The sequence below is a fragment of the Pseudorca crassidens genome, chromosome 12 (genome assembly GCF_039906515.1).
Source record: "Pseudorca crassidens isolate mPseCra1 chromosome 12, mPseCra1.hap1, whole genome shotgun sequence".
NCBI classification, from domain to species: domain Eukaryota; kingdom Metazoa; phylum Chordata; class Mammalia; order Artiodactyla; family Delphinidae; genus Pseudorca; species Pseudorca crassidens.
Window position 1 is genome coordinate 75739480 of NC_090307.1, and position 20668 is coordinate 75760147.

The following is a 20668-nucleotide window of genomic DNA, read 5'->3' on the forward strand; positions in this document are numbered from 1 at the left end:
TATGTACTGAGCTTGGGCAGCTGTAAGGAGGCTGGGCAGCTTCTGCTCTGACACTTGAGGCCACCAAGCCTGCGCAGGTGGTCAGCAGGGGGGCCGAAACCTCTCTTGCCCACAGTTCTGAGCCCAGCAAGGTAGGCAGGCTGAAAGGCTGGGTTTCTCCAGGTCCGGTGGGCAAGGGACTCACCAAACTGCTGCTGTCTTTGTTAGAGTCTGGGTCTCACCATAAATGGAGGGAATGGACAGTTGGCCCTGGCCTGGGAAGGCCTCGTGCAATGGCAGTCCCTTATGGCTGTGCTGGAGCTCTCAGGGCAGTGTTTGCTACACCTTCCTTCTGCTTCTCAGCTCCCAAGGAAACACCTGCCTGAGCTGCGAAAGCTGAGTTACATTGGCCTGCAGAAAGAAGGTGGGTGAGCTGAGCCTTGTTCTTATTGTGGGCCTCTTCTAGGCTAGGTATCAAGAATATAAGGCATGTCAAGCTGGGGTCTTCCTGGTGGCCAAAGGACCCCACCTCTTTTAGATCGGCCTAGCGCTGGTGTGGCAGGGGAGCCTGTGAACTCTGGGATGGGATGATGCCCCACATGTACCTGCCCCATCATGAAGATCTGCTGGGCAGGCTTCTCCATGGTGACCTTGTTTTCCCCAGAATGGAGCCCCTAACTGACGATCTAGGATTGCAACATCCTTTGCCTTCAGGATGTTGAAGCGCTTTTCTCCTTCCCCTCCAGGGCTAACCATCTCTCTGGGAGGGAACTCCATCTACTGAGCATGTGCTCTATTCCAGGGACTGTGCTAAAGCAGGCACTTTATATCCACTCTCTCATGTAATCCTTACTCCTGTGAGTAAGGTGGTGGAATTCCCATTGGACGGACAGGAAAACCGAGGTACGAGAGCAGTTAAGCAGCTGGACGAGCAGCTTGGCCACAGAGCAGAGTTTGTGTGACTCAGAATTCCCCTGTGTGAGTTCTAACATCTCATGTCCTCAGAGCCTGGGAGGGAGAATGAAATCGCTCTGGTAACCGCCCCCCCGCCACATTTGAGGGATCCTGGATGGCCCTTTATCTCACTCTCTTTGGCGTCCATCCAGCTCTAGGTCTGTGATCTTGATAGTCTTTATCACATACTAAGAAGTTGCCGGGCTTGGGTAGGAGGAAGCCAGGCTTGTGAAAGAGGCTTGACTTGTCTTTATATTCCAGTTGGGGGTGGAGGTGGAGGTGGTTAGTTGAGTCTCTTTAACTTATTATTGGGCGCCGTGTGTCTGTGGGTCAACCCAGGCCCCCAAGCCTCAGTCTGGCGGAGATCCCCTATGTTGGGGACGTGAGGGGGCCTGGGGCTCCCTCCGTCCTGGGCGCTTGAGCTGGTCTGGGAATATGAGGGGAGCAACTGCAGCATTTGCCCTGGAATGCAGCCCAACTGGCCCCCGAGTCTCCTCCCTCCCAGCGCAGAGAGCCTGGGCACCTGAGTCTTAACCCCCTCAGGGCTGCAGAGCCAGCGGCTACCCCCCACCCCCGACCCTGTCTTCAGGATTGTGCACGGCCGATGGTTGCTGGGGCCCAGGGAAGGGCCTTTCACCTTGTCCTGGCCCCGTGCGCTGTGCCCACCCTCCCGTTTGCTCCTGGGCAGCCTCTCAGTGGAAGCCACAACTCCTCTGAGTGGCTGCTTAGGTGCAGCCGCTGGGCACTAGAAGCTAGGGCATGTGTCTGTCTCTTGTGTCACGCCTTCAGATGATGTGTGCTGCAGGCACGGCCCAGAGGCTTGGCCCCCCGGCGTCGCTGTGCGCCTCCTCACAGCCTGCTCCGTCCCTCCAGCTCAGTCAGGCATTCCCTGCAACTGAAACTTTCCCGGTGCACCCATGGCCGGCTGGGGGCTCCCGGGTCTTCCCCGGCTCTAAAATTCCGAGATTGCGCGAGGTTACCTTCGGTTACTCCCCGTGGCGGAGAGCCGACGGGCCAATAGCTCCCTCTGGCGGGCAGCGGAGGACGGTCTGCACCCCTTCGCTGCCAGGGCGCAACAAGCTGGTTGCCTCTGGTGGACTGGAAACTTTGCATTAACTCCCCCATTCCCAGTTTCGAAAGGAGAACTCTCCCTCTCCACACATACACTGGATAGGCTCCCAGAGACCTGGGCTTTCCCTCTTCTTGGATGGAAGTGACAGAGCCTGCATCCGCTGGTCTGGAGAGGCAAAACGCCTGCAGAATCTAGGGTGATTTCCTCCAGCAAGGGGCTGGGAAGCCCCAGAGAGAGCTCTTTCCCCAGGGTGACTAGGGTGGTCCTAGTTGCTCTGACTTGTTCCGGTGGTCTCAGGCCTGGACCCAGAAGCTTAGTGGAGTGACGCTGAGGAAGTCTGAGGCCTTCCTTAGGCTGAATGAGTGAGCCCTGACTGCTTACTGCTTCTGTGTGTATGGAAGCCATCCTCCAAACATGTGGGAGAGAGGGTGTGTTCCAGCGGCACCATTTTCTCTGACACCTTCTCCGGGGTATGTGTAGAAGGAATCCTGAGCCTGCCCCTAGGGTATTCAGAGCTGGCACCAGGCAGTAACTGTAGCTGAAAACTGGGAACCTTCCCCCCACCCCCGCCCCCACTGTGGACTGCAAGTGGACTCCATCTGCCACCTCTGTTCACTCAGGCCGGGGAGGAGTTTGCTGAGCTTGCAAGGAGACTTTGGCCCATCACCATTTTGCAGCCTTTGGGGAGAGAGCAGGCCTCGGCACCCATAGGAATCCAAAGTAGGGGCCAGCGAGTACTCCTCCGTGCCTCCTGTATTCCTGGCTCTCCCCTGAGGCGCTTGTGAGGGGTTTGGTGGGACAGTGGCACCAAGTCTTGTCTATCACAGAGCAAAGACCAAGGATGGAGAGAGAGGAGGAAGCTACACCGCAGAACCGGTGGCTGTGCACGTCCTAACTCTCACTCAGACACAAGTTTGGACAGTGGTGTGCCTCCGCTCTCTGACATCCACAAATGTTTCACTCTGTTTTTGGGGTGTTTTAAAAAAGATTTATTATTTATTTTATTCATTTTTGGCTGTGTCGGATCTTAGTTGAGGCATGCGGGATCTTTCGTTGCGGCGCGCGGGCTTCTCTCTAGTTGCGGCACGCGGGTTTTCTCTCTCTAGTTGTGGCGCGCAGACTCCAGGGCGCGTGGGCTCTGTAGTTTGCGGCACGTGGGATCTCTAGTTGAGGCGCACAAACTGAGTAGTTGTGGCACGTGGGCTTAATTGCCCTGCGGCATGTGGGATCTTAGTTCCCTGACCAGGGATTGAACCCACGTCCCCTGCATTGTAAGGTGGATTCTCTACCACTGGACCACCAGGGAAGTCCCCAAATGTTTTCCTTTGAATGTTACTTTATTACTTTGCTTTTGCTTTTCTCTTCAAGGTTGCCTTTTTCTTGTCTTGCCCAGATCCTACCCATAGAGGACTTAGGAGAAGTCAGCACTTTGCAACCCAACCTGACCTCCTTGGAGGAAAATCTTTTTCTGAATTACACAAAGCACCTGAGGTGTGGTGTTTGCAGCTTCCCGTGTACTATAGCATCTGCTATCCCATATAAAGCTCAGGTGCTGTGAGGTGGGGAGCTCAGTGCTGTGAGGTGGGGAGCTAAGTGATTTGCTCTGTGGCTGTGGGTAGTGTAGATAGAGGAGCTGGGACTGAACTCAGGTCTGGCTTGACTCCACAGATCTTTTTTCTCCATCCCCCAGGACTGGTCCTTTTGACCAACAGATGTATCTGTGTTGAAAAGAGCCTGTTTAAATCATAAACCAGAATCCATCCGTGAACCAATAAGCCAGGCTTGCAGTCAGGTCATGAGTGAGGTGGGAGAAGGTGTTTGGTGCAGAGGCTGGTGGTGTCCCTGGCTCAGAAGGTTTGACAAGGAAGCTTAACCATCTGTCTTCTATTGAGTGGAGCCCGAGAGACCCGAGTTCAGGTCTCAGCGGTGTCACTTCAGCCAGCTCAGGCAGTGTGGAGATGTGCCTCTGCCTCTCTGAACCTCAGTTTTGCCATCTGTGCTAGTGGTATCGTGAGGAGAAAGAGAGGTGACACAGGTGAAACTCCTGGCACGTGGTGGGCATTCAGGCATGGCAGCTGCCCTTGTTACCCCTACTGGACTTGCACTTGTTGGGGGCTGGCTCTGCCCATGATGGAGAAGGAGGGACCCCACCCCTCCTGCTGGCTTGGGCCCAGAGGAAGCCAGGACGCCTTGTGAAGCCAAGGCAGCAGGTGTGGCCGTGGAGAGGCCACTGGGATTGGCCCTGGACACTGGTTCCTTTTCCACTGTTACCTAGACACACAGACTCCCTCTAGTTCCGGTTTGCTAGAGATAGGAAGTCAGGCTTCTTCCAAAGGACCTGGAGGAGTCGGGGGCTGCAGGAACTGACCTTCCTTGGAAGTCAGAGACATCCCAGGCCTTGGAACAAGCTTCTGATCAGCTGGGTAGGAGCCTGGGGTAGGTGCTGCCAGCCTTGGGGGTAGGACATCAGGGCACGTAGCTGGGAGGTGTGGGCCCACAGACCCAGGCCCTGGGTGAGGCCCTTGCTTCTTTCTTACTTCCTTTGAGCAGGGGTGGGGTTGGGGACAGGGCCACCAGGAAGGATCAGACTGGCAGCTCTCGGAGCTTGGGCCCCGTCATTCAGGAAGTTGTACTGTTTAAATCTGGCACCATCTTGTGACCACAGCAGCCTCTTGCAGGGCAGATTTTTGGGGTTTGGGGCCTCTGAGGAGTCAGTCCTGTCACTTACCGGCTTTGTTATTTGGGGCCAGTCCCACCACCTCTTGAAGCTGGTTTCCCCGTCTGTAAAGGGAGGGTGAGAATTCCAACTTCATGGGGTATTAGGAGGATTAACTGAGATCACATATGCAACGTGCCCAACACAGTGCCTGTTACTAGTAAACGGCCATGATCCAGCCATTGCTTTCTGGTGGTTATTATCACAAGGGCCAGGGACCGAGTTACCCCACTGCAGCAGGCCAGCAGCGGGGGGAGAGTGAACTAGTCGGTGACACAGCAGGAACGAGGGCATGGCATGTGGGGCCAGGCTGTGGGGCTGTTGAGGGTCCCAGGAGGGCAGGATCAGCAGCTCCTGCCCCCACCCCTCCAGCTGTACCCTTCTTGTCTGGGGACTGGGGAGATGCAGGGCCCCCTGCGGACTGCCTAGTGCCAGGGTAATGGAAGCTTGCACTTGAGGGCTGATTCGGCTCCCTTGCTGCTGTTAAAAGCAGAATAGTGGGGCCCTGGAGCCTCTGGGGCCAGGCTGCTTGCCAGGCTTCCGCAGAAACAGCCTACAGAGCAGTCCTGCCCCTCTCTGCTGACGGGGGCGGGGGGTGGGGGCGGGAACGCTGCACCAGCCTTGTCCCTCACACTTCTCACAGCAGCCCCGAGGCTCTCAGGAGGAGCTTGGAGCCTGAGGTTCGACTTCTACCTGGTCAGGAGGGCGGGTACCACCCCAGGGGCCCCTCCAGGCTGGGGGCTGAGCGGGCTTAAGCTCTTGGAAATTAAGTGGGACCTGGCAGTGCCCAGGCCCCTCCCCGTGACGTGGGGCCCCTCCCACCCATTCTCTCCGCCTTGCCCTGCGGAGTCAGAGTGCGGGTTCCAGGCAGGTACTTCTGACTCCCGGCTGGCCAGCCAGCCAGCTGCACAGCCCTGTTGGAAGGGAACGCAGATGCCCGGCTCCCAGAGGTAGGAGAGCCCTCAGGGCGGCCCCAGGAACCTCCAGAGCACCTTCTTCGTGGCTGGGGAGAAGAGCTTTGGGAGCTGTTCTTAGCCAGGCTGGTCTGGGCTGGTACCTTCCTGACCTGAGGCTAGTCATTTCTCCCATGGGCGGGGCAGGTGCTCAGAAGTCATTAACTCTTGGGTGTAGGCAGGGAGGGCGCTGCCACTGGAGACTTCGTCCCCAGGATCCATTTTCTTACCCGCTCCCCACGCTTTCTCTCTCTGCAGACGCCCTGCTGGCAGACTTGGAGTCCACGACCTCCCACATCTCCAAACGGCCTGTGTTCTTGTCTGAGGAGACCCCCTACTCGTACCCAACAGGAAACCACACATACCAGGAGATTGCCGTGCCACCCCCTGTCCCTCCACCTCCGTCCAGCGAGGCCCTCAATGGCACGGTCCTTGACCCCTTAGACCAGTGGCAGCCCAGCACCTCCCGATTCATCCACCAGCAGGTAAGGTGGGGACAGGGCCTCGGAAGTCAGCTTCAGGGCACAAGGAGCTTGTCTGGCAGTGGCTCGGGGAGCCAGCGATCAGGGAAGTAGGGAGAAGAGGCGGGAAGCATCTGGCTCTCCCCACCCGCCGCCGCCGCCACGTGAGGGGGCAGTGACCAAGTGTTAATCACCTGTCTCCTGGTCAGAGTGTGGAAACTCCCTGGTGAGACTGGCTGTGAGCAGGAGCCTTCCGGGGGTGACTCGGGCTGTTCCTTTTCCTCCCCGGGGAGGCTCTGAGCACTGTCCTTCCTGCAGCCTCCATCCCCGTCCCCCGTGTACGGCTCCAGTGCTAAAACTTCCAGTGCCTCCAACCCCCAGGACGGCGTCGGCCTTCCGTGTCCCCGAGCTGGCGAGGAAGAGCACGTGTACAGGTACTGCCCAGCTCCTCCCCCTGCTTGGGAATCCTGCGCATTGACGGGCAGAGGCCACTGAGGCCAGGGACAGGCACGGCACAGCGCTGGATGGGAGGGGGATTCTGCCTCAAGGGTCACTGGGTTAGACGGCAGAAGGCCTCTCACCTGGCCCGGTGGCCTTATCTGCCATCACCGTGCAGCAGCTGGGCTGGCTCTCACATTGCCCTGCTTTGAGGAAGGTTCAAGAACTGAAGCAAGACTTCCTTCCTCCCCTCTTCTTGCCACATCACTTCCCCGCTCTCCGTCCTCTGGCCGGTGGAGACGCTGTATCCCCTCTGCCTTATTCTCCTTGAGGATTTGGGGGCCGCCAGAGCTGGGGAGCGTCTCTCACCAAGGTCTTCCCTTTGCCTCTCAAAGCTTCCCCAACAAGCAGAAGTCGGCCGAGCCTTCACCCACCGTCATGAGCTCCTCCTTGGGCAGCAACCTTTCTGAACTCGACCGCCTGCTGCTGGAGCTGAACGCCGTGCAGCATAACCCCCCAGGCTACCCTGCAGGTAGGACTAGGTCAGGCCCACCAGGCCCACCTGCTGGCCTCTGGATCCCTGCAGGGCTCAGGGCTGAGCACCTTTTCTCTTCCCTTATCCCAAGATGAGGCCAACTCAAGCCCCCCACTGCCTGGGGCTCTGAGCCCCCACTACGGCATCCCGGAGAATAACAGCCCGTTGGGGGGCAAAGCTGGGCCACTGACCAAAGAGAAGCCCAAGCGGAACGGAGGCCGGGGCCTGGAGGACGTGCGGCCCAGCGTGGAGAGTCTCTTGGATGAGCTGGAGAGCTCCGTGCCCAGCCCCGTGTGAGTCTCCACTGGGCCCTCCCAGGCAGGGGAAGGTCTCGCCCAGCCCGTCCCATGCTCCAGGGTCTGCCGTCTCATCCCCAGTGTCACCCGTTCCCTCTGAAGTGCCTGTTGTTTGCCAGGCCCTGCACCAGGCCTTGGGGGATGGTGACGAGTCACGCAGACACCATGCCTGCCTTCAACGAGCCACTATCCATCAGGAAGGACAGACACTGTGCACGCTGAGGGCACCCATAGCCCAGCAGCTGTCAGCACAGGCTTTGGAGCCACACAGTAGGGTTCACATCTTGGCTGTGCACTTACTAAGTGTTGTCTCTCAAGCCTCTGTTTTCCCATCTGTAGAATGGGATAAGGGGAAATGGGATAAGGGGGATAAGACCACCTACCTCAGTAGGGGTGAGACCCAATAACACACGTAAAGCACGTGCACGCAGGACCCATGGTAAGTGTCTACCGAGTCTTAGCTCTCCTTGGTGTTACTGTGTTGTTGGAACAACTTCACATGTACGTGCAGTGTTGTGGAGGATACACAGGATGCTGGGGCTTTTTGAACGGGCAGGCTTGGACTTGGTCTTCTTGGAAGGAAGTGCCGTTTGAGCTGACCTTGCCTCTCTGCCATCAGCTCACCTCAGTGCTCTGTCTTGCTGGCTGACAGCAGCCCCTCCCAACAATGGGTCCCCAGGAGAGACTGGGAGCTGGTGGGCTTCCCTGGGGTTGGGAGTGGCAGGACCCCAGTGTCAGAGCTGAGTTGTTGATCCCCTGGGGAGGGGAGGGACATGCTGGGGGTGCACGGGCTGGCCTCTGGGGTCCCCGCTGATGCCATGCCTGCGTGCAGCCCCGCCATCACTGTGAACCAAGGCGAGATGAGCAGCCCCCAGCGAGTCACCTCCAGCCAGCAGCAGACACGCATCTCCGCCTCTTCTGCCACCAGGGAGCTGGATGAGCTGATGGCCTCGCTGTCGGATTTTAAGGTGCCCTGAGGTCCCTCTTCCCTGCCCTGGCCCCTCAGAACCCCCATCCTTCCCCTCCTGTACCTCAGCATGAGTAGCTGGACCTTGGCCCCTGCGTGTTTGGGTGCCTCGCCCTGAGCCTGGGACCCCGCAGGCAGTGCCCTGGCCTTGCCAGGATATGGGGGAGGGAGGGCCAGGATGGCCACGTGGGGACTGAGCTGCCTCTCAGCCTGTGAAGGCAGGACGTGCTCAGCAGGACATTCCTTCCTCCCTGGGTGCTCTCAGCTCCCAGCCACCCAGGCGAGGGATCAGGAGGCTGGGACAAAGGACCCTGTGTCGATGGCTGCTCTTGGTAGGGGAGGGGGTGCTCTGCTGGGCCTTGTGGGATCCTGTTCCGAGAGGTCATTTGCCCTGGAGCCCCATCTCCCACGCTGGCTGGCTGTCCTCAACACATCCTTTCTTTCTGCCTCTGGCTCCTGAATCCACAGGCCTCTTTTGCCATCCGCCTTCCATCCTCCACGGGCCTCTGAGTCCCCACAAGTTCTCTCTGGGAAACCTCACCCGTCAGGCTACTGGGCCAGTCCTGCATGAGGCGCCCCATCTCCTCCCCGGGCTTGCCAGACCCGAGATGTTTTATTTAGAGGATGCAGTGCTTTGATGGGGACTGATGGGGACTGAACTCGCCAACAGTTGCTGACTCCACCCTTCCACGGGGGCATGACTTAGGGAATCGGAGGAGGGGAGCCGGCTCTTGGCCCCATTGGTGCCTCCAAGCCTCCCTTCGGCTGGGGTTTCACGGGGCGGGGGGGATGGGTGCGGCCTGGGCTTGTGGCCCTCATGTGCCAGTGGTTCTGAGTGGCCACCGTCAGGAGCAAGTACACTGGACTCAGGAGTTGGCCCGAGGGAGCCCTGCCCCAGCACCCTTTAGGCTGTGCTGCTTTTCTGAAATCCCTTGGGAAGCTGCGCTGGTTCTCACTGTGCCCCTGGAGCAAGGTCTCGGGGGATGTAGGAGAGCTGGGATTGTCTGGGAGAGACAGAGCTGAGAGCTGCCTGTGGCTGTCTGTCCCTTGATTGGTGCCTGGGCTGACCTCCCCGAGACCCACCTCACCTTAGCTTTTTCTCCCTCGTCTGTACTTGGGGTTGGCGGGGGGGCAGTGCCCGACAGGCATGGCTCAGAGGCTGCTTTCTGCGCCTGGGTTTGATGGGAGCCAGGGATATGAAGCCCAGGAAGACCTTTCTGGGGGCTGGGTCTTCTTCCAGGGCCAGTCCTCATGCCTCAGCTTCGCCACCACCTTGGTCTTGTCAGTGTAGACTGTCTTGTCAGTGTAGACGGGGACTCTCAGAGCCCTGAGGCCCAGCCTGCCCCTTGCAGTGGGCTTCCTTCCTCATCTCTCCCAACTCTCTCTCCTCTCCCCTCTGTCTTTTGTCTTTCTCCTCTAGACCAGCTCCTCTGCTGTGGCCTTGAGCTCCCCAAGGCTGCTGCCCAGCTCAGCTCCATCCCCACACCACATACTTTCTCCTCCTCCTCCTGGGCCCTATGTATTCCTGCCACCCCCTAGGAAACCCTCCCCTCGAGGCCACGGCCACACCCTGGAGGTCCTCTGCCCTGAGGACAATGTGACCCCCAGCTGGCTTGATTTGACTGGCCTTGGGGAGATGCCTGACACCCCCAACTCAAGGTCTCCCTCCACGGAGAGTTCTCTGGGGCCACCGGGTGCAGAGAGCCAGGCTCATGTTTGGAGGGACCCACCAAACGCGAGCCTGGTGAGTGAGCTCTCCAGGGTGCCTCCCGGCCACACTCTACCCCACGCTGGGTGCACAGGTTCCCAGGAGGCTGGGGAACCCCAAGTGCTGTCAGCCAACCCTTTGTGCCCAGGAGAGGCTGTGGCTGCCACATGGGAGTGGCCGTGGGCTCTGGAGGCGCTTAGGCCTGAGTGCCCCCGGGGAGCTACGCCCAGCTTCCAGGAAGTAATCGAGCCAGCTGCCATGGCCGTGGACCGTCAGGCTATCTTACCGGATACCTGGAGTCTCACGAAGGCACGTGGACAGCAGAAGGAGAGGGCAAGGCCAGAGCCAGGGGAGCCAGAGAGCAGATGCCATGCCCCAGTTGAGGAGGAGCAGTTAGGTGGAGAGACGGCCACGGGGGGCAGCCTGGTCAGGCCAGCCCAGAGACCCGAGACCCCCAGGAGGCCAGAGGGCACCACCGAAGCCGCTGCAGAGGCCAGGAGGGAACGGCCAGAACTTCCACAGGCTGTGGTCATGAACACACCCAACACCACGGAGAGGATTTCCACCTCTGGCCAGGCAGGCGTGAGCTCGCACGGCTGCTAGGCATGGCCCCCACGTGGACCACGCCTGGCTAATTGCATGCAGCCTCCCACTCTGCGCATGTTTGCTTGGGCAGCCGATTCCGAGATGCCGTGGCCTGAGACCCTGACAACCAGCCCTGGGCAGTGGGCTCTGTGGGGCCAGCGGAGCTCCCTGGGCCCTGGAATTTCTCTTAGTGGCACCCTGCCTCTTGCTTGATTAAGGCTTTTTCCTTCATATGAGCTTCCCCTGACATCCTGATGGGATGTGTGTGGAATGGTGAAAAGCATGGGCTTGGGAACCAGATAGAACTGAATACAAACCACGCTTCCAACACTTGCTCCCTGGGTGACCTTGGGCAACGCCCGCACCAGCCTCAGTTTTCTTTAAAATGAGGGTAATAGACCATTTCCCCCAGAGCTGTCCAGAGGATTAAATGAAGTAATGCCTGGAAGGTGCTTAGAAAGAACATAGCACACGGTCCCCAATAAGCCGTGGCTGACGTTAACGGTTGTTATTCGCTTCTTGATTAAAATGTTAGGCCCTTTTCAAAAACAAAGTAAAATAAAACAACAACAAATATAACCAAACCAGGACTTCCCTGGCAGTCCAGTGGTTAAGACTGCACGCTCCCAGTGCAGGGGGCACGGGTTTGATCCCTGGTCAGGAAACTAAGATACCGCATGACATGCAGTGCGGCCAAAAATAAATAATAATAACCAAAGTGCTAGAAACAAGTAGGTTATAATGTAAACAAGGAAAAAAAAAACCTGGTTGAAGGATTTACTGTAAGGAAAGACCACATTTTTTCTACTACAAATTAAAAAAAGGAAGGGAGGGAAGAAGGGAAATTCTTATGCCCTTTCAAGAATGTCCACTTACATTCTTTCAAATAATTCTTGTAATAACCCTTTAAGGCAGCTGAGAAAATACTGTTACCCCATTTCAAGGATGGAGAAGCTGAGGCCCTGGAAGTGAAGTGTCTTACCCAAGGTCAGGGCTGACTTGGAGGGTGTCTGCTCTGCCCCCTGCCTCCACCCTAGCTCAGCTTGGCTCTTCTCTGGTGGTTTGGTCCTGCCCACCCCTCCTGGGGGCTCTCGAGTGTGGACTGAGCAGCATCTGCTGAGCCCAGAGTGGCCTGTGACAGCTTCCCTCCCCCCCCTCCCCAGATCCGCTCCATGATCAGAAGGAGCCGGGAGACCGGCCACGCTCACCCCATGTCCCGGGAGCCCTCCCCTCGTCGCCGGCTGGACCCCGCCACCCTGAGCAGGACCCCGTCCCAGGAGCGGCTCATCGCGGAGCTGCAGGGTCGGCTGGGCATCCAGCCGGAGGTGGAGGAGGCCGAGGGGGCCGCGGGGGCCTCTGCCCGGGACTGGCTGACCGAGGGCGTCATCATCACTGTGCAGCCGTGTGGGAGGCGGGCTAGGGGGCAGCTGGTAGAGAAGGTAGTGAGTAGCTGCCCAGGGCTGGGCCAGGGCGGAGGTCCTCCAGTTCTTCCCCAGCAGCGGCCAGAGGGGAAGTTTGGCATGTGGCGGGGGGGTTCTGCATCCCGTGGCCTTGCGAGGCCAGCCTCACTCTTGGTGTCAGAGTGGGAGGGCCCCAGGGAGCCCCTACTTGCTGAGCTGATGTTTCCTCCGCCGTTGCCTTCATCTCTCTCCCTCTCTTCTTCCTCCCAGGTTGTCTTCCCTCCTGGCTCTCCCATTCCCCTGAGAAGAACCTTCTCTGTTCTGCCTTCTCCTTCTCCTCCCAGCCCTTTGCTCCAGCATCGCAAAGACGCCTCGGCCAGCAGCTCTTCTCCCCGGCCCAGCCCGCCCACCTCCTCCACCCTGGGGCCCTCGGCTCTTCCTCGAGGTCCCCCCGGGGTCCAGAGTGCTGGGGCGGGGCCACGGGAAGACGGTGTGCAGGGCCCCACCCCGCCCACTCCTGCGCCCCACTCTGTGAGGTCCATGGGCTGCCAGACCGACGAGGACCCACTCTTCCCCCCGATGCAGGCAGGCCTCCCGGGGCCCTGACACCAGCCCTACCTGTCCCTGTCCTTATGCTCGAGTGGTATTCCCACTCTGCACACATACACATCCCCTCTGTTCCTCCATCCACAAGCCCTGCATGGTACCATGGTCCTTCCTGAGACCTGGCCTTGACCCTGGACCCTCGCTTAACCTGATGTCCATGCTCTCACCCCCGAGACATCAGCCGCCCTCTTTCTTCCCCGTGGGGCCTCCCCTCTGCCTGCCCCTTCCTGCCGCCCCTCGGTCCTGCCCCAGGCTCCATCTGAGGAAGCCATTCCCAGAAGGAAAACCAAAACCTATCCCCCCCTTCAGCCCCAGACCCAGTACCTGGCGAGGCCTCCTTGCTCTCCGGCCCCATCACCTCCCCTCCCTAAGTCCTGCACCTTTTGGTTGGCTTACCTCTCTCTCCCTCTTCATCTCTCCCTGGGCCTCTCTCTCGTGGTTGTTTTTCTCTAGACTTTTTCTCCTGACGTTGGTACTGCTAGTAGGGGAAAAAAAAAATCCATCCTTACATTTCATCCTAAAGTCCTTTTTGTGAAATGGTCCGATGACAGGGTCTCCTATTCTTTCTTCCTTAATTAAGAAAAAAGAAATTCTTATTCTTGTTTCCTCCCCTGTCTAAGATCCAGGGCCTGGAACAAAGAGCGGACGGAGAGCTGTGCTGGGCGGCCGGCTGGCCTCCGAACGGCAGCCAGAGCAGCCCTGAAGGGCAGGACGAGGGAGGGGTCAGTGCCAAGGCTGGGGCTTAATGTCCTGCTTGCCATGTGTTCCCAGGGCTCGGTCAGGCCCACCGTGAGCCCCTCTGACACCAGAATGTCTTGCAGATGCCACTCCCACCTTGAGGGCTTCTGAAGCCCCTGGAGGGGCTGCACTTCCTGCCTCCTTCAGCCCATCTGTCCAGGAGAGGGGAGAGCCCCTGGTGCTGCGAACCTCATCCCCCAAGGCCCAGATGTCCTCACCTGCCTTCTCCCCTCTCTCCACAGTTCATGGCCCAGGGGAAGACAGGGAGCAGCTCTCCCCCGGGAGGGCCCCCAAAGCCTGGGAGCCAGCTTGACAGCATGCTGGGGAGCCTGCAGTCTGACCTGAACAAACTGGGGGTCGCCACGGTCGCCAAGGGGGTCTGCGGGGCCTGCAAGAAACCCATCGCGGGGCAGGTGATGATGGGGTGGGTGGGGCAGGGGAGGGAGCGGTAGGTGGGCACGGGACCTTGGCTTCTCTGGGAGGGTGCTTTGTGGCAGACCTGCGTCCTGAACCGTATCCTGCCTCTCTCCTCAGGTCGTGACCGCCATGGGGAAGACGTGGCACCCAGAGCACTTTGTCTGCACCCACTGCCAGGAGGAGATCGGATCCCGGAACTTCTTTGAGCGGGATGGACAGCCCTACTGTGAAAAGGACTATCACAACCTCTTCTCTCCACGCTGCTACTATTGCAACGGGCCCATCCTGGATGTGAGTTCCTGGGTGCAGGTGGTGCCACCTGAGGCTCAGAGAGGTCACATTACGTGGCCGAGCTCACACAGCTTGGAAACTGGGATTCACACTCAGGCCGGATGCACGGCCCGTCCTAATGCACATTAAGCAGCGCTACCTCTCATCCCCGATTCCCTTCTGCTGAGACTCCCAGAGGTTAGGAGCCCTGCCCAGGTAAATGGAGTGAAGTGAGGGCTCCCTCACTCTCCTGCTGTGTGATGTTAGGGAAACGTCTAGCCTCTCTGAGCCTGAGTTTCTTCCCTTATAAAATGGGAGTCACAATAGAACCTATGATCTCAACTGCACATGAGGATTAGAGGAGACAGAGTGTGCCTGACATATCACATCCTTCAATAAGTCAGAATTCTCAGTGGTATTCAGAGCACAGTTGGGAGAGACCCCCATCTTGGGAGTGTTATACTCTTTCCTTTGCTGGGGCTGGGGGCAGGGTGGAAGGACGGCCTTGCCTGTGGGTCTCAACTGTGGGATCTGTCCAGTGGGGCAGCGCTCAGCTCTGGTCCCACACTTTGCTTTCACAGAAAGTGGTGACAGCCCTTGACCGGACGTGGCACCCCGAGCACTTCTTCTGTGCCCAGTGTGGAGCCTTCTTTGGGCCTGAAGGTACTGACCGGTACCTTCTCACTCGCCGTCGCCCGGAGCATTGGGGAGGCGGGGGCATGGTGGGAGACCTTGCTGAGGCTGGAGTCAGGGTGGCTCCTCCTCTGGAGGCCTCATCTGCCCCCCACACCCCCCCTCCTCAGGGTTCCACGAGAAAGACGGCAAGGCCTACTGCCGGAAGGATTACTTTGACATGTTCGCCCCCAAGTGTGGCGGCTGTGCCCGAGCCATCCTGGAGAACTACATCTCGGCCCTTAACACCCTGTGGCATCCTGAGTGCTTTGTGTGTCGGGTAAGGGGCCCCCAGCCCTCCTCTGGAGGGGGCCGAGAGCGGGCAGTGGGGAGAGAAGGGCCTACCTCACTGTGCTTTCTGAATCCGATTTACAGGCCCTGTTTGGGGGTATTAATGAGGTGAGAAGGCGGGGGGGTGTACACTCCTTCAAGTCCAGTAGGTCCTGGGCCAGGGCTCGTACTGAGGCTGGCAGAAACCAAGAGCAAGGTGGTCCTGTGCAGCAGCCCTGAGACGGGTCATGTTTGGGAGAAGGGTGTGTGAGAGTGAAATGAGATAATGCAAGCGTTTAGCAGCCTCAGCGGAAATGGGCAATGGTTTCCAGACTGCATTCTGGGGGGTAGTGTCCCCCAGATGTTATTAGAGATCCAGTAAGTGTCCCCTGATCAAATAAGTTTGGGAAACTGTTCATTGCCAGACTTCTCAGAGCCTTTAATACCTAAGCGTGCCTTTGGATCTCCAAATGGGAATCTAGGATGCAGAGTTTGACCCTGGAACCCTTTTCTCGACACCAGGGTTTCTGGGCACACCATTAAGCCACCTGCTGAAGTGCCCAGGCGTAAGATCCGTGTCTGAATTCAGGCAGTGGCAAGTCAAGGCCATTGGGAGACTTCAATAAGCGTTTAGCCCCACACTTGGCACGTAGAGGATGCTCAGCAAGGGAGAATCATTTCGAGTGTGATCACCCTGACTGTCACCTGCCCATCACCTGGGAGCTGCCTCAGCCCCCAGCCCCAGCCTGAGCCCCCTGCCCCCCCACCCCACCCCTCTTCTGTCTCCAGGAATGCTTCACACCATTTGTCAACGGCAGCTTCTTCGAGCACGACGGGCAGCCCTACTGTGAGGTGCACTACCACGAGCGGCGGGGCTCGCTGTGCTCCGGCTGCCAGAAGCCCATCACGGGCCGCTGCATCACCGCCATGGCCAAGAAGTTCCACCCGGAGCACTTTGTCTGTGCCTTCTGCCTCAAGCAGCTCAACAAGGGCACCTTCAAGGAGCAGAACGACAAGCCTTACTGTCAGAACTGCTTCGTCAAGCTCTTCTGCTAGGCGCGCTCATCCCTTCCTCTGCCCCGCTTCCCGGCCCAGGCTCCCAACTGCTACTGTGACCCAGAGGCCTCGCTTAGGGGTGAAGGGGCAAACCCGACTGAAACTGGAACCACGTCCTTGGCTGGTGCAGGATGGCAAGAGGGTCCTGAGGGGTCCCGCCTGCTTTTCTTACCCCCTGCCAGAGCCTCTGGGCCTCCTTCCTCCTCCTGCAGCTCCCCCCAGGCTGCCAGCTCTTCACCCTCCCCAGAGGCAGAGGCTGGAGGGCTCCACTTGTGTCCCCACGAACCCGCCTGGCCAGTCCAGCACCCCACACTGGAGCCATCTCACTCATATTTCGGCAGTGGAGCTGGGGGTGGGGGTGGGGAGGGCAGGCAGGGTCACATGGGGGCCTCTTTTCATCCATATCCCCCCCCACAACCTAATTATCCTTGTTTTGAGAGTATTGGGGGGACAGCAGCTCCCTCCAGACAATGCCAGCATCCACCCATCCATCCATCCAAGGGCGGAAGTGTCCAAGGGGCCACGGAAGATTCCTTGTGCGCCTCCTGCCCTTCCAGTCTCCCCAGGCCTGGGCAGCTGCCCTCCGACCCCTGTAACTTCTCTGGTTCTACTGAGAATGGCCTCTCCAGCAATAATGTTTTATAATCACTTCCTCCTTCTCCCGGGATGGTGTGAGGCGGGGTTTCACCCCGTGCCTGGACACTGTACCAACTTTGATAGATTTCTACACTGAGGTTTGAATTCATATCGTCTGAGTTGCTTTTACTTCTCTATACAAAAATGATTTTGAAGAGATTTTAAAGACGTCTCCTTTTGTACCTTTCCCCCGTGTGCACTGCCACTGTCCTGTGTATGCCACGGTGGCTCTGGTATATGGGGTTTGCCTTGTACTGAGAGCTTGGAGGGGGTGAAGCAATTTGTATTTTATTTTTTCTTAGCACAAGCAGGTGAACTGGGAGCAGCTCTGTGACTGCCCTTCTTTAACTTCACAGCTCACAAGGACTGTTTTTTATAAACTGCTGTATTTTGAAACCCCTTCCTTACTATCCAGGCCAGCAAGCTCTTCACTGAAACCGGCCTTAAGGGTGTCTTGCCCTTTGGGGCCTAGAATTCCGAACCTCATCCGTCCTGTTCCTGAGGGAGGAGAAGGGGGAAGTACACTTTGGGGGTGCTGTTTCCTAAGTTAGCCATTAGGAGTGTCCACTCCCCTGTGAACTTTCTGGCAACAAAGAGAACATTCTCGGCCTTCTCACTGCTTCTCTGGGGCTCTTCTGCCTCCTCAGGAAAGCTGGTGTCTGATTTTGACCATTAGTCTTGTTGATTCCACTGGGTGCATCCCTTCCCCAAATTTCCTGCCCTCCCTGGAGACTGGTGTCCTGGGGAAAAGAGCCCAGGTCGTTGGCTGGGGGCCTGCTAGGATTCTCGGCAAAAGGACAGGATCTCGCTGAAGCAACAGGAAGCCCCCAGAGTGTTCTCCCCCAAGGATGAGATAGGTAGGGCTGGGGTTCTGGGTTAGTGGAACGGGGTCCCAGTGTGGTCTAAAGTGAGGAAGAGCCAGACCACTTCGCTAGCCTCCTAGCAGAGGCTGGGTGTGCTGAGCCTCTCAAGGAGGCTTCCCAGGGAGGGAAGAGGGTCCCTCCTTGGTGGCAGGGCTGAGAGCAGCCCGGGTCTGGGGAGGTCAGCCAGGCCCCGCCACGGGTCTGATGTCTCCACGTCTACCCACAGGCCTTATTGCTCTGTTTACAGTGACCCCTCCCCTAGAGGACCTGGGGTTTCAGAGGTCCACCCTCTGGGTCAATGGTTATTTGATGATTTGATTTTAATTTTTTTTCTCTGTAAACTTATAACCTGGCTTTTCCCCATTTCAATTCCTGTGATTTATGCCAATAAAGTTTGCCATTATTTTCACCTGTGCTAGTGCCGTTTCTCTGTGGTCTGGGATTAACAGCTTAGTCCCAGAAAAGATACCAAACCCTCCCCAGGCTCACAAGGACCACAGTTTGGGGGTAAATCATTGAAGTTCACTTACTTGAGGCCAAAGCCCTGGGGATGGGATCCCTGTCCCACAGGGCACTTGTGGTCCTCCTGGCTTCCTGCATGGGTGAGGCCCTGCCCACTGCAATTTGCCATGGATTTGCCAAGGGCGTCCTTACATGGGCCTCGGGGTGGCCTTACACTCATGGATGGGGAAAGAGGTTCAGATAGAACCGACATGCACAAGGTATCCTGTGAATGAGCACAGAGACAGGGTGTGAACCCAGGGCTTGTCTCTGTCTGTGTTCCTACATTGACCAGACACCACCACTCCCACGTTCCGGCACCACACCTCGGGTGTAAAACCTTCCAGTTGAAAGTGGCTTCACTTACAGTTGAGGATGGTTCTCGACTTCCCCCTGGTGGTCATGTCTGTATTTGCATGCTCCCTCGCTCTTGTCAGAGCCAGAACTCCAGTCCTGGGCCCTTGAGAGCTTCCTGGACAGCTTTGTAACTTCATAGTTTTCCTGTTGTTTGGAATGGTCCTCCAAAAGCTGCTTGTTGACTTCTAGTCTGAACCCTGACCCTTTCACAGTAAGCTCAGAAGTGAAAATCACCTTCACCCCTCACCCAAAGATAATATTTCCAGCCCATGTTGGATTTATTTCTATAAATGAACACAGTACACTTCATTGTAATTTGTTTTTTCACTCAATTATACTTTGTATTTAACCATGTCAATAAATAAATATGTGCATCATTTTTAATGGCTTCATGGTATTCCATTATATTGATGTACTATAATTAGAGACATATTTATATTTATATCATTAGAGCCAGGATGTCCTTGGGAAGTTACTATGTGAAAACGTATATACTTGGAAAAGTGCATTTGGAGGGAAACAGCCTTAAGGTTTGGAAGGGACTGTATAGCATAGTGAGGCCCATGGGCTTTGAACTTGCTCCCAGATTTCGGTTCTGAAGCCACCACTTATCAGCTGATGGACTTGGGTGTATTATTTAACCTCTGTGAATTTTCTTATCAATAAAAGTGAAATACTAAAACTGTACCTCCTTGGGGGATTGTTGCAAAGATTAACAGTGGTAATGTGCACAAAGTACTTAGCACAATGCTGAGCATGCAGTTATATCAATACATTGTCACTAAAAAGAGATCTTAGCAGTAATGGATTCCAGCAGTTCTCTATACAGGCTCATCATCAGAGGCACCAGGAGGCTTGAAAACAACATACCAAGGTTTCTAACTTGGTCAAGTGAAAAGGGTGGAGATAAGGAGAACCCCTCCCCACTTCCGACCTAGGATCTAAGCTCATTCATTAAAAACATATTTATTTTATTCTATTTATTTGGTTGTGCTGGGTCTTAGTTGTGGCAGGTGGGCTCCTTAGTTGTGTCTCCAGGGCTCCTTAGTTGTGGCATGTGTGTGGGATCTCGTCCCCTGACCAGAGATTGAACCCGGGCCCCCCACATTGGGAGCATGGAGTCTTATCCACTGTGCCACCAGGGAAGTTCCAAAAGATATTTACTGATGTAGCACAATTGTTCAAATAAGTGTTGAATGAAGGTGTAATAAAATAAGTTGACATCTAGTGATTTCCTCCTATATTCCAGGAACTGTGTTGTCTTAAGACATATCGCTCTAGAATGTGAATACTATTATCCCCATTTTACCGATAAGGAAAGGGAAACAGAGGGTCAGCAAGGTGAAATCACTTCCTAAGATGACACAGCTAGCAAGTGGCAGAACAAGGATATCTGTCTGCAAACCCTGCATCCATTTATGCAAAAAATATTTATTATAAGCTCACTATGTGCCAGGCACAAGGCAAAAATATCTGGAGAGAGACAAACAACAATGGAACAAATAAATTATATACTGTGTTACAAGGTGTAAGTGCTGCCAAAAAGAACAGAGGAAGGGGGGGAGTGGGAGTGGTTATGGGGTAATTTTGAATAGGGCAATCAGGGTAGGCCTCCAGCAGGTGATATTTGAGCGAAGACTCGATGGAGGTGTGGATATCGGCAAGAAGGCTTCCGGGAAGAGGTAATAGCTAGTGCAACATCATCCGGCTGGAAGGAAATGAATCAGTAAGCAAATCGGAGATTAGATTATAGGTGTGGAGGTGGGGAACAGATCATGTAGAGCCTTGCAGGCTATTTAAGTTTTAGGCTTTTTACCGAGGGGAAAATGGGGAGCCTTTAAACAGTTCTGAGCAGATGAGGAAATGATCCGACTTAGGTTTTAAAGGATTCCTTTGTTTCGATAGGGAGAAGAACAAACTGTAGAGGAGACAAGAGACCATTCTGTTTCTAAACCATGAGCAATTTTTTTTTCCTTTTTTTTTTTCATGAGCAATTATTTCTCAGCTCCACGTCATACTCTTTAGTTGCGACTTGACCGGAAGAAACGTGGACTCAGCTCGCAAACTCTAGCACCTACACGAGAGCGGCTCCAGCCCAGCAGAGGGAAGCAACTCTGAGAAAGGTCCTCCAACACACAGCAGTGCCCTCCTTTAACTACCTCGTTTAAAGGAAGCTTCCTGTTGGATGGAATGGCACCGATATCATCCAATGGTTGTC

General features: G+C 56.4%; 1 protein-coding gene across 16 annotated transcripts in view; it reads left to right on the forward strand.

Annotated features, from left to right (window-relative positions):
- Positions 1-16499, forward strand: part of PXN (paxillin) — a 43574-nt gene extending 27075 nt beyond the window's left edge. The window contains exons 1-15 of one of the 16 annotated variants that reach the window (XM_067700591.1): positions 243-403; positions 5933-6159; positions 6454-6569; positions 6969-7105; positions 7200-7401; positions 8237-8372; positions 9792-10661; positions 11828-12106; positions 12335-12649; positions 13291-13392; positions 13651-13821; positions 13943-14116; positions 14677-14758; positions 14899-15047; positions 15827-16498. In XM_067700591.1, the coding sequence (XP_067556692.1) occupies positions 286-403; positions 5933-6159; positions 6454-6569; positions 6969-7105; positions 7200-7401; positions 8237-8372; positions 9792-10661; positions 11828-12106; positions 12335-12649; positions 13291-13392; positions 13651-13821; positions 13943-14116; positions 14677-14758; positions 14899-15047; positions 15827-16093 (3345 nt within the window). In that variant the 5' untranslated portion in view covers positions 243-285 and the 3' untranslated portion in view covers positions 16094-16498. Of the gene's footprint in view, positions 1-240; positions 404-5932; positions 6160-6453; positions 6570-6968; positions 7106-7199; positions 7402-8236; positions 8373-9791; positions 10662-11827; positions 12650-13290; positions 13393-13650; positions 13822-13942; positions 14117-14676; positions 14759-14898; positions 15048-15826 lie in introns of those variants that run through there. The other 15 variants (XM_067700592.1, XM_067700593.1, XM_067700585.1 and 12 more) reach the window with 15 other exon arrangements.
- The last annotated feature ends 4169 nt before the right edge of the window (positions 16500-20668 follow it).